This window comes from Mytilus trossulus, chromosome 7 (genome assembly GCF_036588685.1).
Source record: "Mytilus trossulus isolate FHL-02 chromosome 7, PNRI_Mtr1.1.1.hap1, whole genome shotgun sequence".
NCBI classification, from domain to species: Eukaryota; Metazoa; Mollusca; class Bivalvia; order Mytilida; family Mytilidae; genus Mytilus; species Mytilus trossulus.
The window spans coordinates 48,488,090-48,511,106 of record NC_086379.1 but is presented as its reverse complement, the minus strand read 5'-3'; the positions used below and the strand labels follow the sequence as shown (position 1 = coordinate 48,511,106).

The 23,017-nt window shown below is 32.6% G+C and overlaps 3 protein-coding genes across 3 annotated transcripts; 2 read left to right on the top strand and 1 right to left on the bottom strand.

Annotated features, from left to right (window-relative positions):
- The first annotated feature begins 1,221 nt into the window (after window positions 1–1,221).
- Window positions 1,222–6,948, top strand: LOC134726473 (uncharacterized). Its single transcript, XM_063590878.1, has 2 exons — window positions 1,222–1,276; window positions 6,274–6,948. Exon 2 carries the CDS (start codon window positions 6,298–6,300, stop codon window positions 6,946–6,948), a length of 651 nt encoding a protein of 216 aa, XP_063446948.1. The 5' UTR covers window positions 1,222–1,276; window positions 6,274–6,297.
- Window positions 6,949–7,581: 633 nt separating this feature from the next.
- Window positions 7,582–17,710, top strand: LOC134727092 (antiviral innate immune response receptor RIG-I-like). The gene is made up of 8 exons (XM_063591480.1): window positions 7,582–7,666; window positions 8,287–8,568; window positions 9,170–9,328; window positions 10,864–10,952; window positions 11,748–12,014; window positions 13,380–13,542; window positions 14,523–14,618; window positions 17,360–17,710. The coding sequence occupies exons 1-8, from the start codon at window positions 7,603–7,605 to the stop codon at window positions 17,557–17,559; spliced, it is 1,320 nt and encodes a 439-aa protein (XP_063447550.1). The 5' UTR covers window positions 7,582–7,602; the 3' UTR covers window positions 17,560–17,710.
- Window positions 17,711–20,753: 3,043 nt separating this feature from the next.
- Window positions 20,754–22,040, bottom strand: LOC134726472 (uncharacterized). Its single transcript, XM_063590877.1, has one exon. The coding sequence runs from the start codon at window positions 22,038–22,040 to the stop codon at window positions 20,754–20,756; it is 1,287 nt and encodes a 428-aa protein (XP_063446947.1).
- Between the last annotated feature and the right edge of the window lie 977 nt (window positions 22,041–23,017).

Sequence of the window (23,017 nt, the reverse complement as noted above, 5' to 3'; positions counted from 1 at the left end):
GCGTGGCAATTTTTACCAGTGTAACGAGTACAACAAGTTTTGGTAAATATGATCAAATATAGAATCATACGTTTCTCCCTGACAGGGTTCGCACGACATGGCTTAGTGATCAACGTTAAGTTTTCTTGATTGGATTCGTTTATAAATTTTAGCCTACAATGTATATTTGCAAAATTTCATCTAAAATTAATGCATCGGATCCACGAGAGAACTCACGAGAGTTCGAATTAAGTGGATGTAAGTAACCGTTCGACTTTCCATAACTCATACCATACATGAATAGTCCACTTAAAAGTACCTATGTTATATAGTAATGTACCAGTAAATTAAGACATTAACAGCAGAGCATCATTTTCCTCTCTTCGATTACCACTGTAACAAGCGTACGAGCCGGGATTGGTTCATAGGACCCTAGCTGATTAGCCATTCCTATACCAACTAAGCAAAAGGTGCAGCGAATAGATTTGGCGATTACATGTATCTAAATGCTTACATACATATTATAGTAGGCCCGGTCAAGGGAAGCTTTGAAGTAAACCAGACTAATGGTGATTTTTTTTTGATTTATTTCAGCGGCAAATCTTTCATGCATCTTTATGACGATGATGTAAACTAAAACTCAGCTCAATTTACGATTTTTTGAAAATGAATGGATATGCAATAAATTCGTTTTGATATTTAACGTATACATGTACAGAGGTGCATATGTGATCGTTAACAAAGAACATAGGTCAGTATTGCGGCTTAAGTATAACAGACCAACAAATAATATGCTATGCCCCATTTATGGCCATTATGCTTTCTGATCTGTGCGTCCGTTCGTTCGTCGTACCGTCCGTCCGTCTAACCCGCTTCAGGCTAAAGTTTTTAGTCACGGTAATTTTTGACGAAGTTGAAGTCCAATCAAACTTGGTACACATGTTCCCTATGATAATATGATCTTTCTAATTTCACTGCCAAATTAGAGTTTTGACCCCAATTGCACGGTCCACTGAACATAGAAATGATAGCGCGAGTGGGGTATCCGTGTACTATGGACACATTATTTTTTATTTCAATTTAACAGTAGAATTCCTTATTTTATACTTTTAAATCAAGTTCATATAACATACATGTACATGTATATATAATAATATGAACCCTATCGCTATGTACATTTGTACTTTGACAAAGTTGAACAAATATAACTTAATTGACACTACGTGATTTAATACGATGTTTTAAATCGGTACATGTATCAAAACTGTGCGTATCCTGCAGATACAAACACACAATCGTATGTATAATTATTTCTTCAAATTAATACTTTAACACACTTTAAATGAAATGTGGAACAACACATATTTGTTTTGATATCTAGTTTCAGTTTTGGTTTTACCAGCTGTGTTATCTTTCTGTTGTAAATTGATGGTCCGACTTGAGCAGGACAATCCTGATTAGCCATCCTACTTTTTTCTAACACCCCTTTTATAAATATACTTTTTTTTTATATATCCTTCAAAATTATTGCACAAATAATTATACATGTTATACTAGCAATAACCTGTATATTTACATAATTTATAACCATTGCCTAGTTCACTACTCACAACAGACATTGATATTATATATGTATCTATTTATTAATAAATTATCAGTGACCTCTGTGGATAGTATACTATAACCTGATTGTAATCATTAGTAATTTAATATACAAATATACGTTTTTATATCAGTATGTTGAAAACAAAATTGCGAAATTCAAAGAAAAGAAAAAAAATCCAATTTTAGAAAAAAGGGCCTTTGTTAGGCTTGTATGATTCTTTTATTTAAGTTTGATTTATAGATTTCGGAGTTAGTACGACGTCCATTATCACTGAACTAGATATAGGAAAATGTGGTGTGAGTGCCAATGAGACAACTGTCTATCCAAATAACAATTTTAAAAAAGTAAACCATTATAGGTCAATGTACGGCCTTCAACACGGAGCCTTGGCTCACACCGAACAACAAGCTATAAAGGGACCCAAAATTACTAGTGTTTAACCATTCAAACGGGAAAACCAACTGTCTAATCAATATAAAAAACGTCTCGAGAAACGAGAAACGCGTATACATTTTTGTTCAGGGGCCAGCTGAAGCACGATTTCGGGCGTGGGGTTTTCTCGCTGCATTGAAGACAATTGCGCTGTCCTCCCCCAAAAATGTACATATGCAAACTCACGAAGACGTTTAAAAATTTGTCAAAAAAGTGAAATTGTCCATCTATATCGTCCCAAGTCTTATAAAAATGTGGTAAAAATTTAATCTTAACAAAAAAATCTACAATCTACCATCAACCACAAAAAAAACAAAAACAAAAAAAATGCAGAAAAAAACCCACTTAGTTATTCCATACGATCTCTACTCTGACCAAGGTCATGCTCATGAAAATATGTTGTCCTGAACTGAGATTTTTTTCTATCTAAATCGGCCCCCCTTTTTTCAACGTCCTCTGGCTCAAAGTATCATTTGATGTCCGTTGCCCATCGTTGTCGTTAACTTAATACAATAATCGTCTTTGAAGCTCTATACTAAATTTAACAAAACTTGGCCACACTCATCTGTAGGAACTCTGGATTAAAAAAATGTGTCCGATTCCCGGCCTGTCAACCAACATGGCTGACAGGGATAAAATTAGAACGTCGGGGGGTAAAAAACAGGTTTTGTCTATCATCTTGAAAACCGCAGTAAGAAGAGAAAATCTGACAGGTGGAGAAACATAAAAAATAATCAGATTAACTTAAATCAGATTACATGAAAACTGATCAGCAATGCAAGATTTACATATAATTCAGCACGACTTCTTTTTTAGAGTAATTGACCTTTAATAACGGTATTTGTTCTTCTTTTCGAGTTTTTCCTTATTATCTGAAAAACTATAATTACTATAGCTAGATCGAAGCTTAGATTAAATATGATCAGGTAATAAGTCAAACTTGGTTGGATCTGACGACAATTTATTTACTTTAAAATTGAGAATGGAAATGTCGAATACCGGTATGTGGAAGAGACAACAACCCGACCAAAGAGCAGATAACAACCAAAGGCCACCAACGGGTCTTCAATGCAGCGAGAAAATCCCACGCCCGAAATCTTTAAATCAAACTTAAATAAAAAACATACAAGTCTAAAAAAGGCCAGAGGCTCCTGACGTTGGATAGGCGCAACAATGCGGTGAGGTTAAACATGTTTTTTTAGGTCTCAAACCACCTCTATACCTCTAGCCAATGTAGAAAAAATACACAACAATACGCACAGTAAAACTCAGTTTAAAAAAAAGTCCGATGTCAGAATAGATAACAAAAAAAAAGTAAACAAAATGACATTGTAACATAAATTAGATTTTTCCTTTGATGTTTTTATGAAATAATTTGCTTAAAAAGTGTGGTGAGGCAAAATCATGGTATATTATATGCAAATTAATGTTGTACCATACTTTGCTAATTAAATATGCAACTCAACAAGTATTCAAAGGGAAAAGGCGGAGCTTCAGCCATGGTATAACATATTCATGTTCATGTTATTCCATGGCTGAAGCTCCACCTTTTTTTTTTTTAAATGTATCCGCCTCTTAAATATTTAGGAAACTGTTAAACGTACTAAAAGGTCAAGATCTTCATTTGTTTTCAGTTCATAACAAAAAGCAATAAATTATGTGTACCCACATCTTAAGAAACCTTTTTCAAACTATATAGGATTGTTACGAATTCCCCTAATTTTGGAAACAATTACTAAATGTTTCTTCTTTAAGTTGTGAAAAAAATGAAATGTGAACCTATCATTTCCTTTGCGAAGATCCGATTAAATTTCGATTTTAAAAAGGGGGTACCTATAGAAAAAGGAATAAATATCGGCTACAAATATCTGTTAAAAAACATGATTTTTTTGCGATCAATTAGGGGAACGTACACTATCTACTCTCCCTGGCTCCGCTACTGTTTAAGTACAGTGTTTTATCATTAAAATTGTGTTTTAATAAATAATCTAATAATCGAATTAATAAAATAACGGAAGAAAGCAGTTTGTACGAAAACTAGAAATGTATAAATATGCAATTTTCAATGAGATGAAAATTCTGTAAAATATGATTAATTTGTATGATACTTGAAAACAAAAACAATTCTTACCGTCATTAGAATAATTATTTAATCCTTGTCCGACGCTGGAATCCGATATTTTTGTTTACCTCAGTCTGATGACATTATGAAGTAGCTTGCGCAAACAACCATACACGGGGCGCAAAACTAAATAATAATCGGGAAAATCTGACATTTTCTTTCCTTTTTTGCAAATTCAGGGGTTCTATTACATGAAATACACAGAATATCATACACGAGGCGCAAAGGTGACTTGCGCGAGCTTCCATTTAATTGGATAAAACTGTAACGTGATCAATTTCCAATATTAGTTGAAGGTCTTGAAGCTGTCAATCATTTTATTTATATTACAAATTTTATATACCATGTGTCTTACTCATTGACATATTTAAACAAACTCATCCTTCGGATTCGTTTGTTTAAATATGTTTACTCGTAATAACCATGGAATATATATAGTACATGGTTCATACATTAACAAAGGACTACTACTAGTATCAGTTGCTGACATGCCAGCTTCAGACCTCAATTAAACTGATTGAAAGATTATGTATGCATCAAATGAATATGTCTGCATATTGAATTGTATTTACGAAGGATGTCCTTGTACCGATGATAAAATTTCGATGACAAAACTAGTTTGTGCAATTCGAAAACCCTGGTGTAATAATTTTCCACTAATACATAAATTTCTCTCGCTTAAATCTAATGCATAGTTACATAAACGAGCGAATTGTGCAAGATGAGATTTATAAACACTTTAAAATGTTATCAAGGGAATGTCACCATCTAAAAATGGATTATTAACGATATGAAATGAAAAAAAATCATCTGTATTATCATACACTTTGGTATTAAGCTTCCCATTAATGATTTAGATATCAAGATCAAGAAAAGGGCAGTGTTCATTGTTAGTTTTAGCTTTATTTAAAGTTAGTTCAACAGGATAAATTTCTTTAGTATACATACTGAAGTCGTCATTATCGAGAGCCAATATATCATCCGAATATATAAAAGTATTGTTAAATTTTGTATCTGATGTTGTTCGATGGGTCTTTGCTGATTTTAGTCATTAATTGTAACTCATTACAATACAGAAACAGGTCCGCAACAAGTGGTGTACAGTTAGTCCCCATTGGAATTCCAATAACATGATGATATACGGAATCTCTAAAGCGAACACAATTGTTATCTAATAAAAATTCAGGGGCGATTATAGTATCAAAAGCATGTCCAATTGTTTTTGTTCTTTTGTTTGTTACTTAAAATGACCTTAAAGAGTTGAACATATGTATTCGCATTCGGAATTTGTAATGCCCATTTAATCAGGTGTGTGATTTTTCTTTATAAAAACATGAGACAATGTGGTAACAAGTGTAGAAAAACCAAAACTTTAAAAAGATTCAAAATCACGAATATTAGCATGCAATTTATCAGGTTCTTTCAAAAGTAATGAATCCCACTATTTTCAAAAGTATTATTTGAACAATTAATTATCAAGTTTTTTATTGTACCAGGTGTACTTGAAAGTAGAATAAATAATTTAGCAGTGGAACAATGCATTGAAGACCATATAAATCTATATTTGTAAGGTGTTTTGTGTTGCTTCGGAATCCATTACATATTTGGAACTTTGTCTGTATGCCTTTTTGTTTTGTCTTTGTTGACATATTTGTTTGTTTTTGTACGTAATGATTAGGATTATAACACAACGATGACTGCTGTACCACTATTTTTGACATTTTTACCTGTTATGTCAGCTTGTTTTGTTCACACATCGTTGTCAATAATACGGAATTTTATGGGAATGTCCTACATGTGAAAGGTTTAGCTAGCTTTAAAACCAGATTTAACCCACCATTTTCTACATAAAAAAGGCCTGTACCAGGTCAGGAATTTGACAGTTGTTATTCATTCGTTTGAGGTGTACGAGCCTTTGATTTTGCCATTTGATTAGGGACTTTTCTTTCTGAATTTTCGTTTTTTTTTGTGATTTTACTTTTGGATTGGTACATGTAGCGTCTGTCTCAGACAAAATGTAATTCCCCCTCTCTTTGAAGTTAAATGGTTGCTCCCTTGCATATTTTATTTTGAATTTCTACTTTTTTTTTATAAATAGTCATGCTTTATTGTTTAGTTATGCGTTATATTCCAGGAGAAATGACGTTAACTATTTAACATGGCCTCAGTTGGTGGTTCTGTCGTATCTACAAAGACACACTACGCTCGTCTTGGCCATGCTGCACAAAATCTGATACCCAGATTTCTACAGGAAGTTTTATTATATTATGAAAACCCTAAAAATATTGATTACAGTTGCAGAACAAATCCTCATCTATTTTGCCGTCTTAAATCATCAGACTGGACAAAAATTAAAGAAGCGGTAAACACTGAATCTTACAAGAATTTTGATATTCCACTGATTTATACAATTCTGAGAAACATTCATTATTCTACCTTGGAACCAACAGATGGGTGGGATTCTAGAACCGACCCTCGACCTCATCAAATGAAGACAGGTGATGACCTTGAAAGATGCCGAAGAAGAAGAAATAAGATAATACACAGAGGAAACACAGAGGTCAGCGATCAGGAATTGCAGGAATATTTTGATGAATTTGGAGCAATTGCAAGCAGATTACAGGTCATTTGTCATAAAAAGAACAATGATTTTGTTTTGGAGGTTGAAGATTTGCGAATTTGCAGTATGGATGAGGATACTGAACGAAAGTACTTGAAAGAAATTGAAGAATGGCAAAGCAGAGGTATTGACTATGAAGAACAGATTTCACAATTAAAGGAGTATCTTGCGAGTAAGTTTGGTTTATAAATTTTATGGCCGTCAAACGTCAGATCCAAGTTGATATTGAGAACGTCAAAATTATGGACCAAGACTTTAGGCGGCAAGGTTCTTTATCGAAATCGTAATAGATACATATTAGGTAAATAAAATAATAATTATCCATTTTACTCCTTGAATGCTCTATGACGTCTAACAACTAGACAGCCATCAGCAGAGAATTGTCCCAAATAGTTATCAAAAGTACCAGGATTATAAGACAGTAATGCCACACCGTCTATATTTTTATTATAATTGTTAAAGGCCATTCTTGATACAAATCGTGTTTTTACACATGATAACGAAAGAATGATACAATTCACATTTTGCGACACTTTTCATACTTTATCTCAAAGGACTGCATTTTATTTCATCAGATATGATTACGATTCCAAAGAAAACGATATCGAAACCAATAGAATAGTACAAGAAATCTACAAACAAGAAAAGACAATACCATTATAATACCAGTATTCAAAATGTAGATATTATACATGTAATACAACACATATTTTTCACAGTACGTGAGACCCTGTTTTAAGAAAAAGAGCAGAAAATCAACTGCACAGATAAATGCGCATGAGTACTTTCTTTACTAGTGAAACGAATTTTTTATTTTCACTATATCATCAACAAAGACCGTATATGAACATTGTTTATTTTTGTTGTACATCCATGGGTATATCAGAAAAGCAAGATACTGAAAACGGTAAGTATTACAATGTTGTTATATTTTTTTCAAAAATTTAATTGTATGTATTACTGTGGTAATATTTGACAAAATTAAGTACTTGTTTATCCTTGACTTACACATTTTTGGTTTTGAGGGTTCCGAATCAATGCAATTTAAGTAATTTAAGTCGGACACACTAACGTTATCATTTTATTTTATTTAAGTTTTCCACGTGAATAGAAGATAATACTGTGTTTTTCTCTCTAGAAAATACCTCTAGTTAAAATAGTTATAAAAAAAAGCTTGACAAAGAAAGCAAATTAAAGATCCGCCACAATACATTAAACTAATATTGATCAACGAAAACCCCACAAGAAACCACAGGCTGACCTCTTCTCCTCAGAAATTCGATCAGTTCTAGCTTTATTAGTGACACCTCAGTGTTTCACATTTGTTACAATAAATGTGCATTGCCTTCATAGAAATTATATAGCAAGATATATTAGAGAAAGTTAAATCATTCTATAAAAATACAACAGAATGATGCAATTTTAGAGTTTGAATATACTGGATCTTAATTGTATTTTAAATAATTTTTGCTTATTTTGCGAATGATTTGACTGCTTATCAATTGCTACTTTTTTTTTGCATTGCAGTTGTTTTCATCAAACCTTTGCAGGAGACAACATGTGTTGAAGGCAATACAGTGACCTTACAATGTATTGTTGGTGGGTCAAAGTTTATAGCAGAATGGTTAAAGAATGATGAGGAAATTGTATACGACCAGAAAAGCAGACAAGAATGTTTAAGTGATATAATCGATGGTATACATGTCCAGGTCTACAAGCTTGTCATTTTAGAATCTACCAATGAAGATAGTGGCATATATACACTAAAACTTGGGAGTAAAACAAGCTGTTGTGTCCTATCAATCACAGGTGGGTACATGTATCATATTCTAATTATCATAATTTCTTCTGCAGGAGAGGGGTGGAATACACCAAAGGGACATTCAAACTCATTATGCAGTTGGAGACGGAATCACAACAGCATGGTAAAAACAAAAAACGCCGACTAACAATAGTCAACAAATCTAATATAGAAAACTAAAGATGAGCAACCCCAAATCCCCCAAAAATCTGGGTCGATCTTGTACCCAAGAATTCAAACAGATCTTGTTGCTAAAGAAAGTATGCATTTGGTAATGAATGTATTTCAGTGGTGTAATCTCTAAAGAATCGAGGATAGAAATTTGGTTATGAAAAGTAGAACATAGCAGTGTTACACAGACATTCCAGAGTATATAACTCGTGATAGCGTCCTTAAAATGTTCTTACAATTGACTTCCATATTATCACTAGCTGAGGGAATGTGGGATATATGCCAACAAACATGACAATGATATAAAACTCCCATCAACAAATATAATATCACAAAATGATATGATGAAAGCTTGCTTCGAATTTTGTAGATTTTTTTCGGTTAATATTGCTTTGCAATTAGTAATAGAATTATACTGTTTTCTGCTTTAACTTATAGAAAGGAAACCAAGTTTAATTGAACTACGAAAATATCAAGAAGAGCTTGTTGAGATAGCTGTGTCAGGTCAAAACACTATTATTTGTGCTGGAACCAATGCAGGAAAGACTTATGTTGCATATCATATAATTGAAGACCATTTAATCAAATACCCGAATGGTAAGATACATTATCTTTAAACTTGACAGAAACTAATTCGCAACACATGTAGTTCTAAACTTAATGCAATAAATTTCTCATTCCTATTGTTAAACAACTGAACTAATATGATGAAGTATAGCTGAAATGTCAATTAATATCATTTTTAACCGGATTTTTGACAAATGTCGGTTATTGATTTAGGGATGTATGGCGGGCGGGCGGGCGACAAGCAAATGTTGCCCGTGCATTTACTCATGAACCATTCAACCAAAGCTTTTCAAATTTCAATAAGTTGTTACAGACAACAAAATGAAGGTCAAGTTAAAAAATTACGATTTTGACTTTACCGTTCAGGAGTGTAATGGTTCTTGAAAGATTAAAAAATGGCTTTTCCAGCCGTGTCCGTGCATTTACGCATGAACCATTCAACCAAAGCTTCCCAAATATAAATATGTTGTTACTGGTGACAAAATGTCAAGTTCAATAATGACGATTTTGACTTTTACCGTTCAGGAGTTACATGTATGGTTCTTGAAAGATTAAAAAATGGCTTTTCCAGTGGTGTCCGTGCATTTACTCATGAACTGTTCAACCAAAGCTTTTCAATTTCTAATATGTTGTTACTGATGACAAAATGGAGGTCAAGATTAAAATATTGTCGATTTTGACTTTTACCGTTGAGGAGTTTTGGTTCTCGAAAGATTGAAAAATGGCTTTTCCAGTCGTGTCCGTGCATTTACTCATGAACTGTACAACCAAAGCTTCCCAAATTTTTATATGTTGTTACTGATGACAAAATGGAGGTCAAGTTCAATAATGACGATTTTGACTTTACCGTTCATCAGTTATGGTTCTTGAAAGATTGAAAAATGGCTTTTCCAGTCGTGTCCGTGCATTTACTCATGAACTGCACAACCAAAGCTTCCCAAATTTGTATATGTTGTTACTGATGACGAAATGGAGGTCAAGTTCAATAATGACGATTTTGACTTTCACCGTTCATCAGTTATGGTTCTTGAAAGATTGAAAAATGGCTTTTCCAATCATGTCCGTGCATTTACTCATGAACTGTTCAACCAAAGTTTTTCAAATTTGTATATGTCGTTACTGATGAGAAAATGGAGGTCAAGTTCAATAATGTCGATTTTGACTTTTACCGTTCAGGAGTTATGGTTGTTGAAAGATCGAAAAATGGCGTTTCCATTCATGTTGTTGTATTTACTCATGAACCATTCAACCTAAGCTTTTCAAATTTTAATATGTTGATACTGATGACAAAATGGATGTCACGATTTTCACTTTTACCGTTCATCAGTTATGGTTCTTGGGATATTGGCAGGACACAAATAAATATTAATAAATCCAGTTTGCTTTCGTTGTGACAGCCTCTTGTTTTCATGTTGTTGTGACATTTAAATTATTATCATTTTGTTCATGTTGTTGTGAAACTCAAATTATTATCATTTTGTTCATGTTGTTGTGAAACTCAAATTTATTATCATTTTGTTCATGTTGTGAAACTTTAACATACTGGATGATTTTTCCTATTGTAGGTAAAGTCGTTTTCATAAATAAGACAAATGTTCTGTTAGAACAGCAATACAGCAGAGCATGCAGGACTTTTACAGACCTACATTTCCAGGTATAGGCAATTGAAGATATTAATAATTGCAACATTTGAATTGCATGCATTGTAGAAATTTCCATTTAAAGAAAATACCAATACACATAGAGTTTCTTTTCTGATTGATTATTTGTATAGAATATACTAATGCATCAATTAAAAAAAGGTCATGTGACCATATTTTGAGAATCAAAATAAGCCATTTGACGATATTTTGATAATGAGAAATATGTTATGCGACGATATTTTGATAATGAGAAATGAGTTATGCGACAATATTTTGATAATGAGAAATAACTCATGTGAAGACATTTTTGATTACGAGAATTAATTCATGTGACGATATTTTGATAATGAGAAATAAGATTTGTGTAATGCAGTAATATTTTTTATTTAAGAAAATAAGATTTGTGTAATGCAGTAATATTTTTTATTTAAGAATTGAATGCTTTTTTTTGTAACTTAGGGTGTAAAAGAGTTGACCGAAGTACATTTTGTATGAAGCGCAGAAGCGCTTATTCTAAAAATGTGCGCCGGTCAACGCTTTTACAACCCTATGAAGTTACAAAAAGAATCATTCATTTTTTTTTTATCTAAAATCGTGAAAACACGAATTTCAGAAATTCTGTTATTTTATTCACCTGTGCACTTTTTTATGGGACATCATTTTATCATGAATGCAAATTTTTATTGAATAATACAATTGTTTAAGGAATAACACGTGATGTACAGTTACCCAATCAGAATAACGTATTATAGTGAAACATACATGTAATGTAATTATTTAATATTGTAACATATTTAACATTTTAGGGAAAGATTTATAAATGGGACGCAAGTTTAGAGGGCGAATGTGACTCCTTTCCAACCATAATACAACGTGTATCTTTATTCTTCTGTACTCCACAATCACTTTATAATCACCTGGACGAAAAGTCGGAAAATACAATCTCGATGGATCTTCTGACGCTGATTATTCTGGACGAATGTCACCATGTTGTGCGACGAAATGCTTTCAATCATATCATGAATTACTACAGAAGACACAAGTTTGAAACGAAGTCCGGGAAAATCCCACAGGTTTGTTAAATTATAATTGTCCAATTTAAACTAATATTAACGGTAGTACTATTACAGTGGTGAATGTTAAAAAACTATTGACCAACATTCAATGCATTTAGAGTTACCTTATCAAACAGCAATTGCCAGTTGTTTTAAAATAATAAGTTAAAATCTGGATTTAAGGAAAAGAGTAAAATGCAAAGAAGGTATTGAGTTACAAAAATGTTTTTTCTTGTCCATCATGAATTCATTTGTAAAAGTTCAAACGAAGTTTGAAATAGGAATTTATTTATCGTTAGTATAGTACGTAGCTTGTTTTTGTTTCTAAAACTAATCATCGAATTACGCTAAGTCACTTGATGACATTTTTTCGGAGGGACGACCGAATGTTATTTAAACTTGTATAGGTATGCTATTTCAAAGAATTTGTATTAAGTTAAGACAAATTAAGATAGTAATGAAGTATTTTGTTCTTTTTGATACTAGTACATCATTTTTTCTTTACAGGAAATTAAATTTATGAACAATTTCGCAATGCTTTTTTGCCCAACCTTCCTGGTAAAACAATATCTCAATTTTTTTATTATATATTGAAAAATATAAATAAGGAAAATAATTATCCGTTTATGTGTGTTTCATTTTTCGCATGTTTATTGAAGGAAAGGCAGAACACATTGACAACGCTATAAAGAAAACGACGAAAGACAAACAGCCATCAGAACACGACACAGACAAAACCCTAAATACTGATTTACACTAACTTAAACCAAATATAGGGGTTATATAAGATTCTCTTGGAAGGATTAGGAAATGTGGCACCCTTCGTGTTACTTAAAACACTCGGTTATAAGTCCCATTTGGTGATTCCACATTCGAAGATCGCCAATCAATTTATCAAATTGGACATTATGCAAAATCAGTTAATTAACTACCAACCATTCAAATCAGTCAATCTGTATGAATAGTTTGTCACCAGATGTTATTACAAAAAAACCCAACAACAATGCAATCAACAAACACTACTCATGTTACAAAGATAGAAAATCTTGTATACTAATGTCATAAGTGTGTTGTTATTTTTATTGGGAGCAATGCCAGCAAAGCTATTGGATGTGCCTAGAAGATCACTATAAGATTGGTACTTTTGAGGTGATCATTTACTTGAATATATCAACTCTAGACTTTCCACTTTCAATTGTCAAGGGTTATCATTTAGCTATCATGCCTAGTAACGATTGCTTAATTAGTCTTACAATGTTGACTTACATGCATTACATCCATATGATGAACATAAGATAGATAATTACACAAGGAAAGTATTCCAGAACTATTTTTTTCCATTTGGTTTCATTTTGACAACAAGTATTTACACTTACATTTTAGATTTTAGGTCTAACTGCCTCACCAGGAACGAATAGGGCAGACGACGGATTTTCTGCTGTTCAACATTTGCAAAGCTTAATGGCAAACCTAGATGTTTCTAAGCTGTCAGTTGTCATAAAACACGAAAAAGAACTGTTAGAATATTCATCAACACCTACAAACGGTATAATTTGATTGTGCCCAAAAATAAATATTGTAATGGTATAATAAAACTGTACTATAATACAACGGAATCTAAGCTCTATCTTATATTTATCTTATTTTTCTATCAAAATATTTGTCATCTATGCACATGTAATTTAAACAAACCATCACTTAAGCTGCTTACCAACCTAGTAGTCAGCACGTCTGTGTTGGTATAATTTATCAGTTATATGGTCATAAGTATAAATTAACTAATAACAAAACTTTGGGAATAGATAAATTTAGCTTTAATTGGCAAAACCTTTAGGAATGTTTGGTCCCTGGTGCTGTTCAACTTCATACGTTATTTTGGCCCATTTAACTCTTTTGGATTCGAGCGTCACCAATGAATCTTTTATAGACATAACGCGTGTCTGGCGCAAACACCGAATTTCAATCCAGGTATCTATGATGAGTTTATTTTCATTATTGTGGATTTGATAACTAGTAACTTTGTATGCCAAACATTGTGTATTCTAAAAAATGAAAAGAAACGCATGGATGATCAAATTAAAGTATTAGGTACAATCGTGCATACAGGCCTTCGTGAAAACAACTTCTATCACAAACTTGCATAACACACGTTACACAATAAAACATAGGAGGAGCCTCGCGAATTTCCAAATATCAATAAAGAAACTTGCCAACAATTTAAGTTTTAGGGGAACATAGGATAAGCCACAATGTTCTCAGAACACTTAAACGTTAATGGCTATCATTTTTATAACCTAAACGATTCTGAATTTGTATCATTGAGGGCTTAAAGCATTTATGAAACTATTGCAAAATTTAATGTGTAATTTATTGAAACAAATTAAAAAAAAGTTGCAATTATTTTTAAAGTATGTATGTGCACATTGTTTTTTTTTTATCGACGACATCAGCATGTACATATAAGGTACTAGTGTTACATTAATGATCATACTACCATAAGATAATGTTTTATTTTATTTTACTTAGTTCCAATTTGTTCCACCAAAAGACAACAAGACCCTGTACAAGATATTCTTCTCAAAGCCATACAGGATGTTGAACGTGTATTTAGTGATAGAACAGGTACATAGCAGTGGTGTTTTCCTAATTATTAAGCACTATGTATGAAAGAACAGCGTATTATGAATTTTTCCTTGTTTAATTATATCTTGGCGTTCAAATGTTTTAAGAAATTGAGGTTTCAGCTCGTTTAAGAAGATTTTACCATACACGAATATGGCTATTTTCACACAGGAAATGTAAACCAGGTTAAATCCACCCTTTTCTACATAAGACAATGTCTGTACAAAGTTAGGAATATGACAGTTGTTATCCATTCCTTTGAAGTCTTTGATGTGTTTAAGCTTTTGATTTTACCATTTGATTAGAGACTTTCCTTTTTGAATTTTCCTCGGAGTTCAGTATTGTTATGATTTTTTCACATACATTGTAGATGTTAACGTGTGTGGACATAAACGGATACTGATATAGGAAGTAAACATTTAATGTTCATTTGGTCAATCATTGTTTAAACACACTCCTTATTCCAATTTTCGTAATGTATTTTTATCTTTATCAACAATGTTCTTATAAGGTTGATTGCATTTGATTGGTTTTAGATTCAACTTTGGTCAGTGAGATACTAGTATATGAACATTAATGTAAAATTATTTTGAATTAAGTATTCTTGTTGTTTTTAATATTTTCCCAATATAGAAAAAAGATTTTGGGAACGCGACTTTTCTTTCATCTTAAAATTGTCTACATTTACGCTCATTAATGAAGCGATGGTTTTACTTGTTTCTCTTCAAGTTGAATAAGTATAACGAAATATCTTATACATCTGGGGCCGTATGCATAAAACGTCTTAACTTAAGTATTCCTTAAACTTAAATTTCACTAAGAATTTCCTTAGTTAAGTAAAATTCTTAAGCGGTATGCATAAACTTACTTAAGTCTTCACTGAACTAAGGAATACTTAAATTTTAACCTTTCTCTAATTACCGTATTATATATACTAGCTCATCACATGTACTCATCCGTGTTAAAGTTTGTTATGATTATTTAAATTTATTGATCAATGCATGCTTTTATTTTAAAGAGCTGGGGTTACATTGATATTGGTATGTAAAACAGTTCAATAGAACGTAACATAGTATAATGAGGAACAATTGGTGCATATAAGACAACGCTTTTTAAGGTTGATGTTTTGACGGATGAGCATTGGAAAAAAAATATTTCGGTGATCCAAGAATATCCTCTACTTAATCTTTAATTATCTTTTAATGAATCTGGATACAACAGTATGTTTTAAACTCTAACAAAACATGATCAAGGTTTCAATGGCATAGCACAAGACTAAGGGTAGCATTGTAAGCACATATTTTCACAAAACAAATCATTTTACAAAATCCTTTTTTTCAATAAAATGTTTACTAATATTTCAGCTTATTATGCGCTTACATCTCTCTTTCCAGACCCCTTGATTACGTATGCTTATGGTTTGATAAAAAAAATCTATTTTGATGTGAAATTAACATTTTTTTCACTTCCCTTTTAGAAAACAAAAGGGGGGAGGGTAGTTTCCCCCCCCCCCCCAGGAATCCATATACAAACTAGGGCATTTGTGAAAAAAACCTACAATCTTTACTAAAACAAATTATTACAGAAAGTTTATTCTCAACATCTTAATGTACTTAGCAATATTTTCGAAACCGTAATATATATCATATATAAAAAAAAAAAAATTTCGAATTTCATGGGGTGAAGCAGTGGGGACTTCTGACTGCCGTAACAGTGATTCCATAAACAATCAACTTATTGTTTCAACAAAATGGAGGTCTATGTCCACCATCACCCTTTATGAAATAAATCCATCTTAAAAACATTTCGATTTTGTCCCTGTACGTGAAAAAAATTAGGGTATGCTCTACATCTTTAAAATAAAACTAAATTCAAATTTAAATGACCCCCCCCCCCCCCCCCCACAAAAAAAACAACAACAACAAAACAACAAAAAACAAAAAAACACAAAAAAACCTCACACACATGCTATAGAAATTTGGTTTTGCATGCCCTCTCTTCATTCCTTAATTCTGTTTTAACTTACGGGTACAAATGATACCCGAGCGGTGTATTTTAAAAATTTAGAAAACGTGCTCGGACAGAGTTAACAAAAGAAAAATAGATCCATGAATTACATGAGTATAAAAACTGAGTATTTTTCGGTATACACACGAGATATGGGAAAAAGTATACAACTACCCACTGGTATCTCTTGATGTTGATTATACGTGATTTTAAGAACATTACGACGATCTTTAATATTTAGCAATAAATAAACGAATAAATAGTATTTAATAACTGATATAGGTATTAATCAATTCAATTGTAGGTAACCTATTTATGTTTTGCAAAATACGCATACTTTCGATTGATTTTTAACTCTTTTTGAAAACTTAAGGAAGCTCTATAGGTACCTTAGACTTAAGTGTTATCTTAGGGGTTTCCTTAGCATAAGGAGTCTTATGTATACCACTTAAGTTTTGTGGGCGTGACTTAAAACAACTAAGATTTTACTTAAGAATACTCAGTTTTAGATTTTTTATGCATACCACTTTGATAAAAAGGGCGGAGTTTCCTTAACTTAAGTGTTTACTAAGGAACATCTTAACTTAAGTAGCTTTATGCATACAGGCCCTAATATTGATAATTTAAGGAACCTATCTTTTCAATTACTTCAGTTTCATTATAAATTTGTAAGTTAGTATAATAATGTTATTTTATAATTTTTAAATAAAAAGTACAAAGATTTTCCTTTTCAGTGAGTTCATTTCTTATGGTAAATGGATTGGACACAAAGGCTCTGTTAAACGCCCTAGAAAATCCACCAATTAATAAAAGAGAAAGAAGATATGTACATTGGATAAAGGAAACACAACGAAAAACAGAAAGTGTAATGTTAATCGACGCAGATTTGCCTCGCCTAATACACATTTGCCTAAGACTTTTGGAGGTATATTGATATTTATAACAAGCTGGAATATGAAGAAAATTCACAACATATCTTTAAAATGGGAATAACGAAAAGTCTAAGCACAACTAATAAAATTGAAGTAAAAGTAAATACTGACCAATTTGAACCTCACCAACAAAAGTAGTGTACCCGGCGCTCTTTGATGAAAGACTTGCTCGACTATTGGTTCCAATCATATACACTATCAACGATAATATTTCTTCCTCAGACATTTATTTTTACCATTTGTTTTACTACAACATACATCAAATTATCGTCTATGCATATCGAACCAGATTAACGAAATTCTTAAAATAAGACAAATCAACATGAAATACGGCAAAAATATGGAATTCCAAAAGAAACATTTACAATATTTATTGTACAGTCTTAAGTAGAGAACAGAGAATAAGAGGACAATGACAAGAACCCACTCATTTCGGAAAGGCCCTGATAGTACGACAAACTATTTACGTCCTGTTAGCCAACTGTTTGAAATTAATCATTTGCATGTCAAATGATTTGTCGAAGACCTGCACAAAATGTTTAACCTTTTACTATTGCCAACCATCTCCTTTTTTGTTAGAAGTATCCGTCCACTTCTCCCATTTTAATGATGGTAAAAGCAGATTAAACTAGAAGCTCTGTTTAAACTATAGGTCACCGTTTGCAAATGAAAACAATACCCCATAAAGCAAGCTATAAAAGACCATAAAATGACAAATTTAAAGTGCTTTACCTTCTAACACAGACTATGCAAACGGTCCATCAACAATACGTTTATAGTCGCCGTCAGCTAAAATTCGTAGCGGTTATCGGTAAAAATAATCTAAACTATCAACCGCGTTCTCTCGAGATATAGTTTTTCTCAATCCATTCATAAATCGCAAAAAGAAAAACCACTACTGACCTACCTTTTAAGTGATCGCACTGTAATAATCCTGACCTTCACATTTTCCAGAATGTTTTCCATTGTAATTCCGCCATCTTCGTTTCTATGAGGATCATTTGTTTACATGTGAAATTCGTCATTTACGCAGTTTCCTGAAATGTTCTTTTCATTGATGTGATACGGTTTCCCGTTATGTTCTTATTCAATACTTCAAACGAACATAAAGCATTTACAAAGTAAAAACTCAACACAGTTTTTGGTTATCAGCTCGCCCCGACAGCACAGAAAGCTTATTTTTTATTATAAACAATAAACAAATGTCCAATTTGCTGTCATCGACCGCTGCCATCACATATAAACACAATCTACAATAGAAAAATGTTCTATAAGTTGAAGAAAAAATCATTTCGATTTACATACATGTATTTTATCAACTATTTTCTACATAACATACTGATTCACATTCCTATGAAGTCTTAATAAAAAGGGTGGGTGGGTGGGAAACGAACCTTTCTGTCGGATAGGCGAACCTCGAATGACAATTCTAGATATCTTATTATAATTTTAGCGCTAAAATTCTAGCATGAAGTTATCATGATTGATATAACTTAAACCGGTAATAACTTACTGATGGTCCAATCAAATTAAACATAAACATGTTTTGATTTAAACACACGTGTTAAAAGTAAACAAATACACGTGTTCCCGAGTAACCTTTATAAATACATTTATGTTCTTATTCAATACTTCAAACGAACATAAAGCATTTACAAAGTAAAAACTCAACACAGTTTTTGGTTATCAGCTCGCCCCGACAGCACAGAAAGCTTCGATTGATAAAGAAAGGGACATAAAGAAAAAGGGGGGACAAACAATATATATTACAAGCCTAAATTCTTAGATACTGACAATCTGTTGAGTATACTCTCTTTAACATAACCATCTTTGGCTTTATCACTTTTCCATCTCCCGTGTTTCTTAAACAACCGGTCATCTATTCCAGCTTCTGCCGCGGCAGTAGCTCCTCCTGACCTCAAACTATGTAAGCCAAACTGTTTTTTATCAAGACCTAAACTGTCAAGTGCAGATAACAATAACTCTCTGGCTCTGGTGTAAGAAATATGACTACTCTTTCTAAGTTTGTATATATTCAAAGATTTACAATAACAAATAGATCTAAAAATAAAATCATTCGATTCTTCAGGAATGTTAGCTAACTTTAGATAACGCTGAAGTACATCTACCGGGCATGTAATATTCCCTGTTTTTGAAATGACAACATCTTTCCCTTCCCTATATACATCAGTTTTACTCTTGACTAAATGAAGTGTAAGGTAAGTAGGGGAAAACTGTATATCAGACCTTCTCAAGTTAGCTAACTCGGAGAATCGTAAAAAGCCAGCATAGGCTAATAAACACATACATGCTATTCTTACATCTTTTAAATTACAAGTATTATTAGCATATTTACATACAATATTTTTCAAAATATGTGGTGTGATAGGTTCTTTTTTGACAACTGAATGACCTATTTTTCTATGAGCCCCTTCAAGAACAGATGCAACTAGATTATTTTCACTGGGATCAGCAACGCCAGCTAATTTATGTGCCCATTTTATGGCGTAAAAAGCATCATTTAATTTTGAAACCGATTTTGCAGTTTCAGACAAATGAATTAAATATAAAGAAATATGTAAATGAGATGCTGGCAATGGTGAAAAAGAATATTGACTAGTCCACTTACACCATGAATTGAAGGCATATCTATATTTCTTCTGAGTACTCGCAGCCTTGGACGAAAGAAGGAATTCTGGTAACTGTTTGAACAAACTGCTGAGATCATTATTAGAGGCAACTTGTGAATTAAAGTCTGACCAATGTCCTACTGAAAAAATATCTGAAAAACGTAAAATTGCAATAACATTTTATATACATATACAGAGGACGAATTATTAGCATATTTCAGATTTCTATACACAGTAAAATATAATATATATTCAAATATTTCAACGCCAGCTACAATATCTTTATAGATACTAGGGCCATAAACTGTAAAAACAAATTACCATGCCTGCTAAAATATCATTATAGATACTAGGGCCATGTCAAATAAAAAACCAAGCCTGCTACAATATCATTACCGATACTAGGGCCATGTCAACATAAACACCCATGCCTGCTACAATATACATATACTAGGGCCATGTCACAAACAGACCATGCCTGCTACAATATATATATATATATATTAGGGCCATGTCACAAACAGACCATGCCTGCTAAAATATATCTATATATATTAGGGCCATGTCTAAGATGCATCTAGCAAAACAGCCAAAACTTGCGAACCAAACGGTTCAATTCCGAATATCGTATTCTTATTCGAACCTTGCTTATAAATACCATCAGTATTTTTAAACACAATAACATCTTTTACGTAATCTTGATAAATCAGATGTTTATCGAATATCAAAGGCCAGAATGCAGCAGAAATCCACTTAGGCACAACTAACGTGCCTCGAGCTTTACAAGCTATAATGTGTTTAATCGATCGTATCACAAGATTAATTGGTGGAACTAGCCAATTATTTTCATTGGTCCAAACTTGAGAAAATGCATCAACTGCTTCAGAATCAGGTTGCCAAAATAAGGAGTTAAATCTCATAACTTTTCTATTTTCGACACTTGCAAACCTGTCAATCGAATAAGGACCCCACATATCATTTAAAAAATTGAAAAATATATGTGTGACTCCCCAGTCCTCGAAATCAACCATTTTGCTGATATAATCAGCCTTTTCATTTTCTTTTCTGGGAATCCATTGAATGTCAATTGATATTCCTTTTTGAATGCAAAATGAAAAAATAGATTTTGCTATAACATGAAGATTTTCTTTCATACTTCCCGAATTAACAATTTTGACACAATTTTGATTGTCAGTAAACCACTTTATAGTTTTTCCTGTGAAACTATTCTTAAAAGAAAAAAGGGCCAACTCTATAGCTTTCAGCTCTCTCCATGTGGAGCTTTGTACCGTTTCACTACATGTCCACATCTTATGGAAAATCTTATTTTCTAATTCAACGGTGTATGCACCAGCGGCAATATTACTAGCATCTGAGTATATGACAACAGAAGATTTACTGTAATGACATAAATTACGATAGTTAATCATGGTGACATTTTCTAACCAGAACTTTAACTCTGATAAAACCTCGACGGGTTTGTACCCTGTAATGGGAATATCCCACCCAATTCTACTTTCAATTTCCATGTAACAGAACTTTGACATAATTCTAGCCACATTTCCGATTACGGGAGTCATAGAAATAATTCTACCTACAACCTGAGCTAAATATCTAGCTGTAACATAGGGAAATTTAGCCAAAATGACATTCAATGAGAAAATCAAATCGTCAACTCGACGTTGAGTAATAGATAATTTGTATTCTTTCGAGTTCCAAACTATTCCCAACCATTCTAACTCGGTAACAGGTTTAAAAACAGACTTCTCCTCGTTAATAAGGAAACCAGCATCAATCAAAGACCTTTTTACGAAGGACGATTGCTCATTACATGTATTTTCATCTGGACTCATGCCAAATCCATCATCTAAATACAAAACAACTTTTATACCGTTTCCACGCCAAAATTTTACTAGTGGCCTCAAACATTTAGTAAAAATGTACGGACCGGTAGTAATTCCGAAAGCTAAAACAGTATAGCAATAAAATTGACCTTCCCACTGAAAACCTAAGAAAGTCTGTTGCTGTGAGCATATGTCTAAGTGAAAATAACCAGATTTTAAATCAAACTTAAACAGATACATATCTTTGTCAAAATATTGTATAGCTAACTTCCAATCCTCAAATTTTATTTTTTCGCGCTTTATGTGTTTATTCAATTGACTCATATCTAAAATAAGTCGTTTCTTACCGGACTTTTGAGTAGCAACACTCAATGGATTTACCACATATGGTTGAAAAGGCACTTTAATTACGCAACCTATTTGAACTAAATCTTCAATTGACTTTGTGACAAATTCAGTATTCTGCCGTGCTGATCTATTATTTCTGTGGTACATTTTAAAAGGTGTATCTATAAATGGAATAACATAACCATTTTTTATTGTATCAAGCACAAAAGGACAAGCACCTATATTTTCCCAATACTTTACATGACAAGCTAATCTACCTTTCACCCCTTTAAATTTATCATATGACTGACAATTTTCAAAATATTGAACTTGATCTAAAAAAGATTCTATATAATCGTTATCAACAAAACATGTAGAAAATTGGTCATTAATAGTGTCTAAATACTTATCATTCACAATGACTGGAGAGTGACGTTCAGGCCCTACTTTACTACTTCTGGTAGGTTGTGGAGTTGCTGTTGGATGACCTGAGACTGGCGAGAAGAGGACAGTTTTTTCTCCAGTGGCCTTGTTGCTTGCAGTAGTGGCACGTGTCGATTGAGCAAGGCTCACGCCTTGCGAAGCTCCCACGAAAGGGCTGTTGCTGATTACGTTGATAATGCTGAGCGTAAGCAGGGTTACCATAAGATTCCGCAGGT

Coding starts and splice junctions, on each gene's coding strand:
- LOC134726473 (XM_063590878.1), top strand. CDS start 6,298: ATGGCCTCAGTTGGTGGTTCTGTCGTATCTACAAAGACACACTACGCT.
- LOC134727092 (XM_063591480.1), top strand. CDS start 7,603: ATGAACATTGTTTATTTTTGTTGTACATCCATGGGTATATCAGAAAAG. Junction 8,569..9,169: donor TTGTGTCCTATCAATCACAG/GTGGGTACATGT, acceptor TTTAACTTATAG/AAAGGAAACCAAGTTTAATT. Junction 13,543..14,522: donor TTCATCAACACCTACAAACG/GTATAATTTGAT, acceptor TATTTTACTTAG/TTCCAATTTGTTCCACCAAA.
- LOC134726472 (XM_063590877.1), bottom strand. CDS start 22,040: ATGAGTCCAGATGAAAATACATGTAATGAGCAATCGTCCTTCGTAAAA.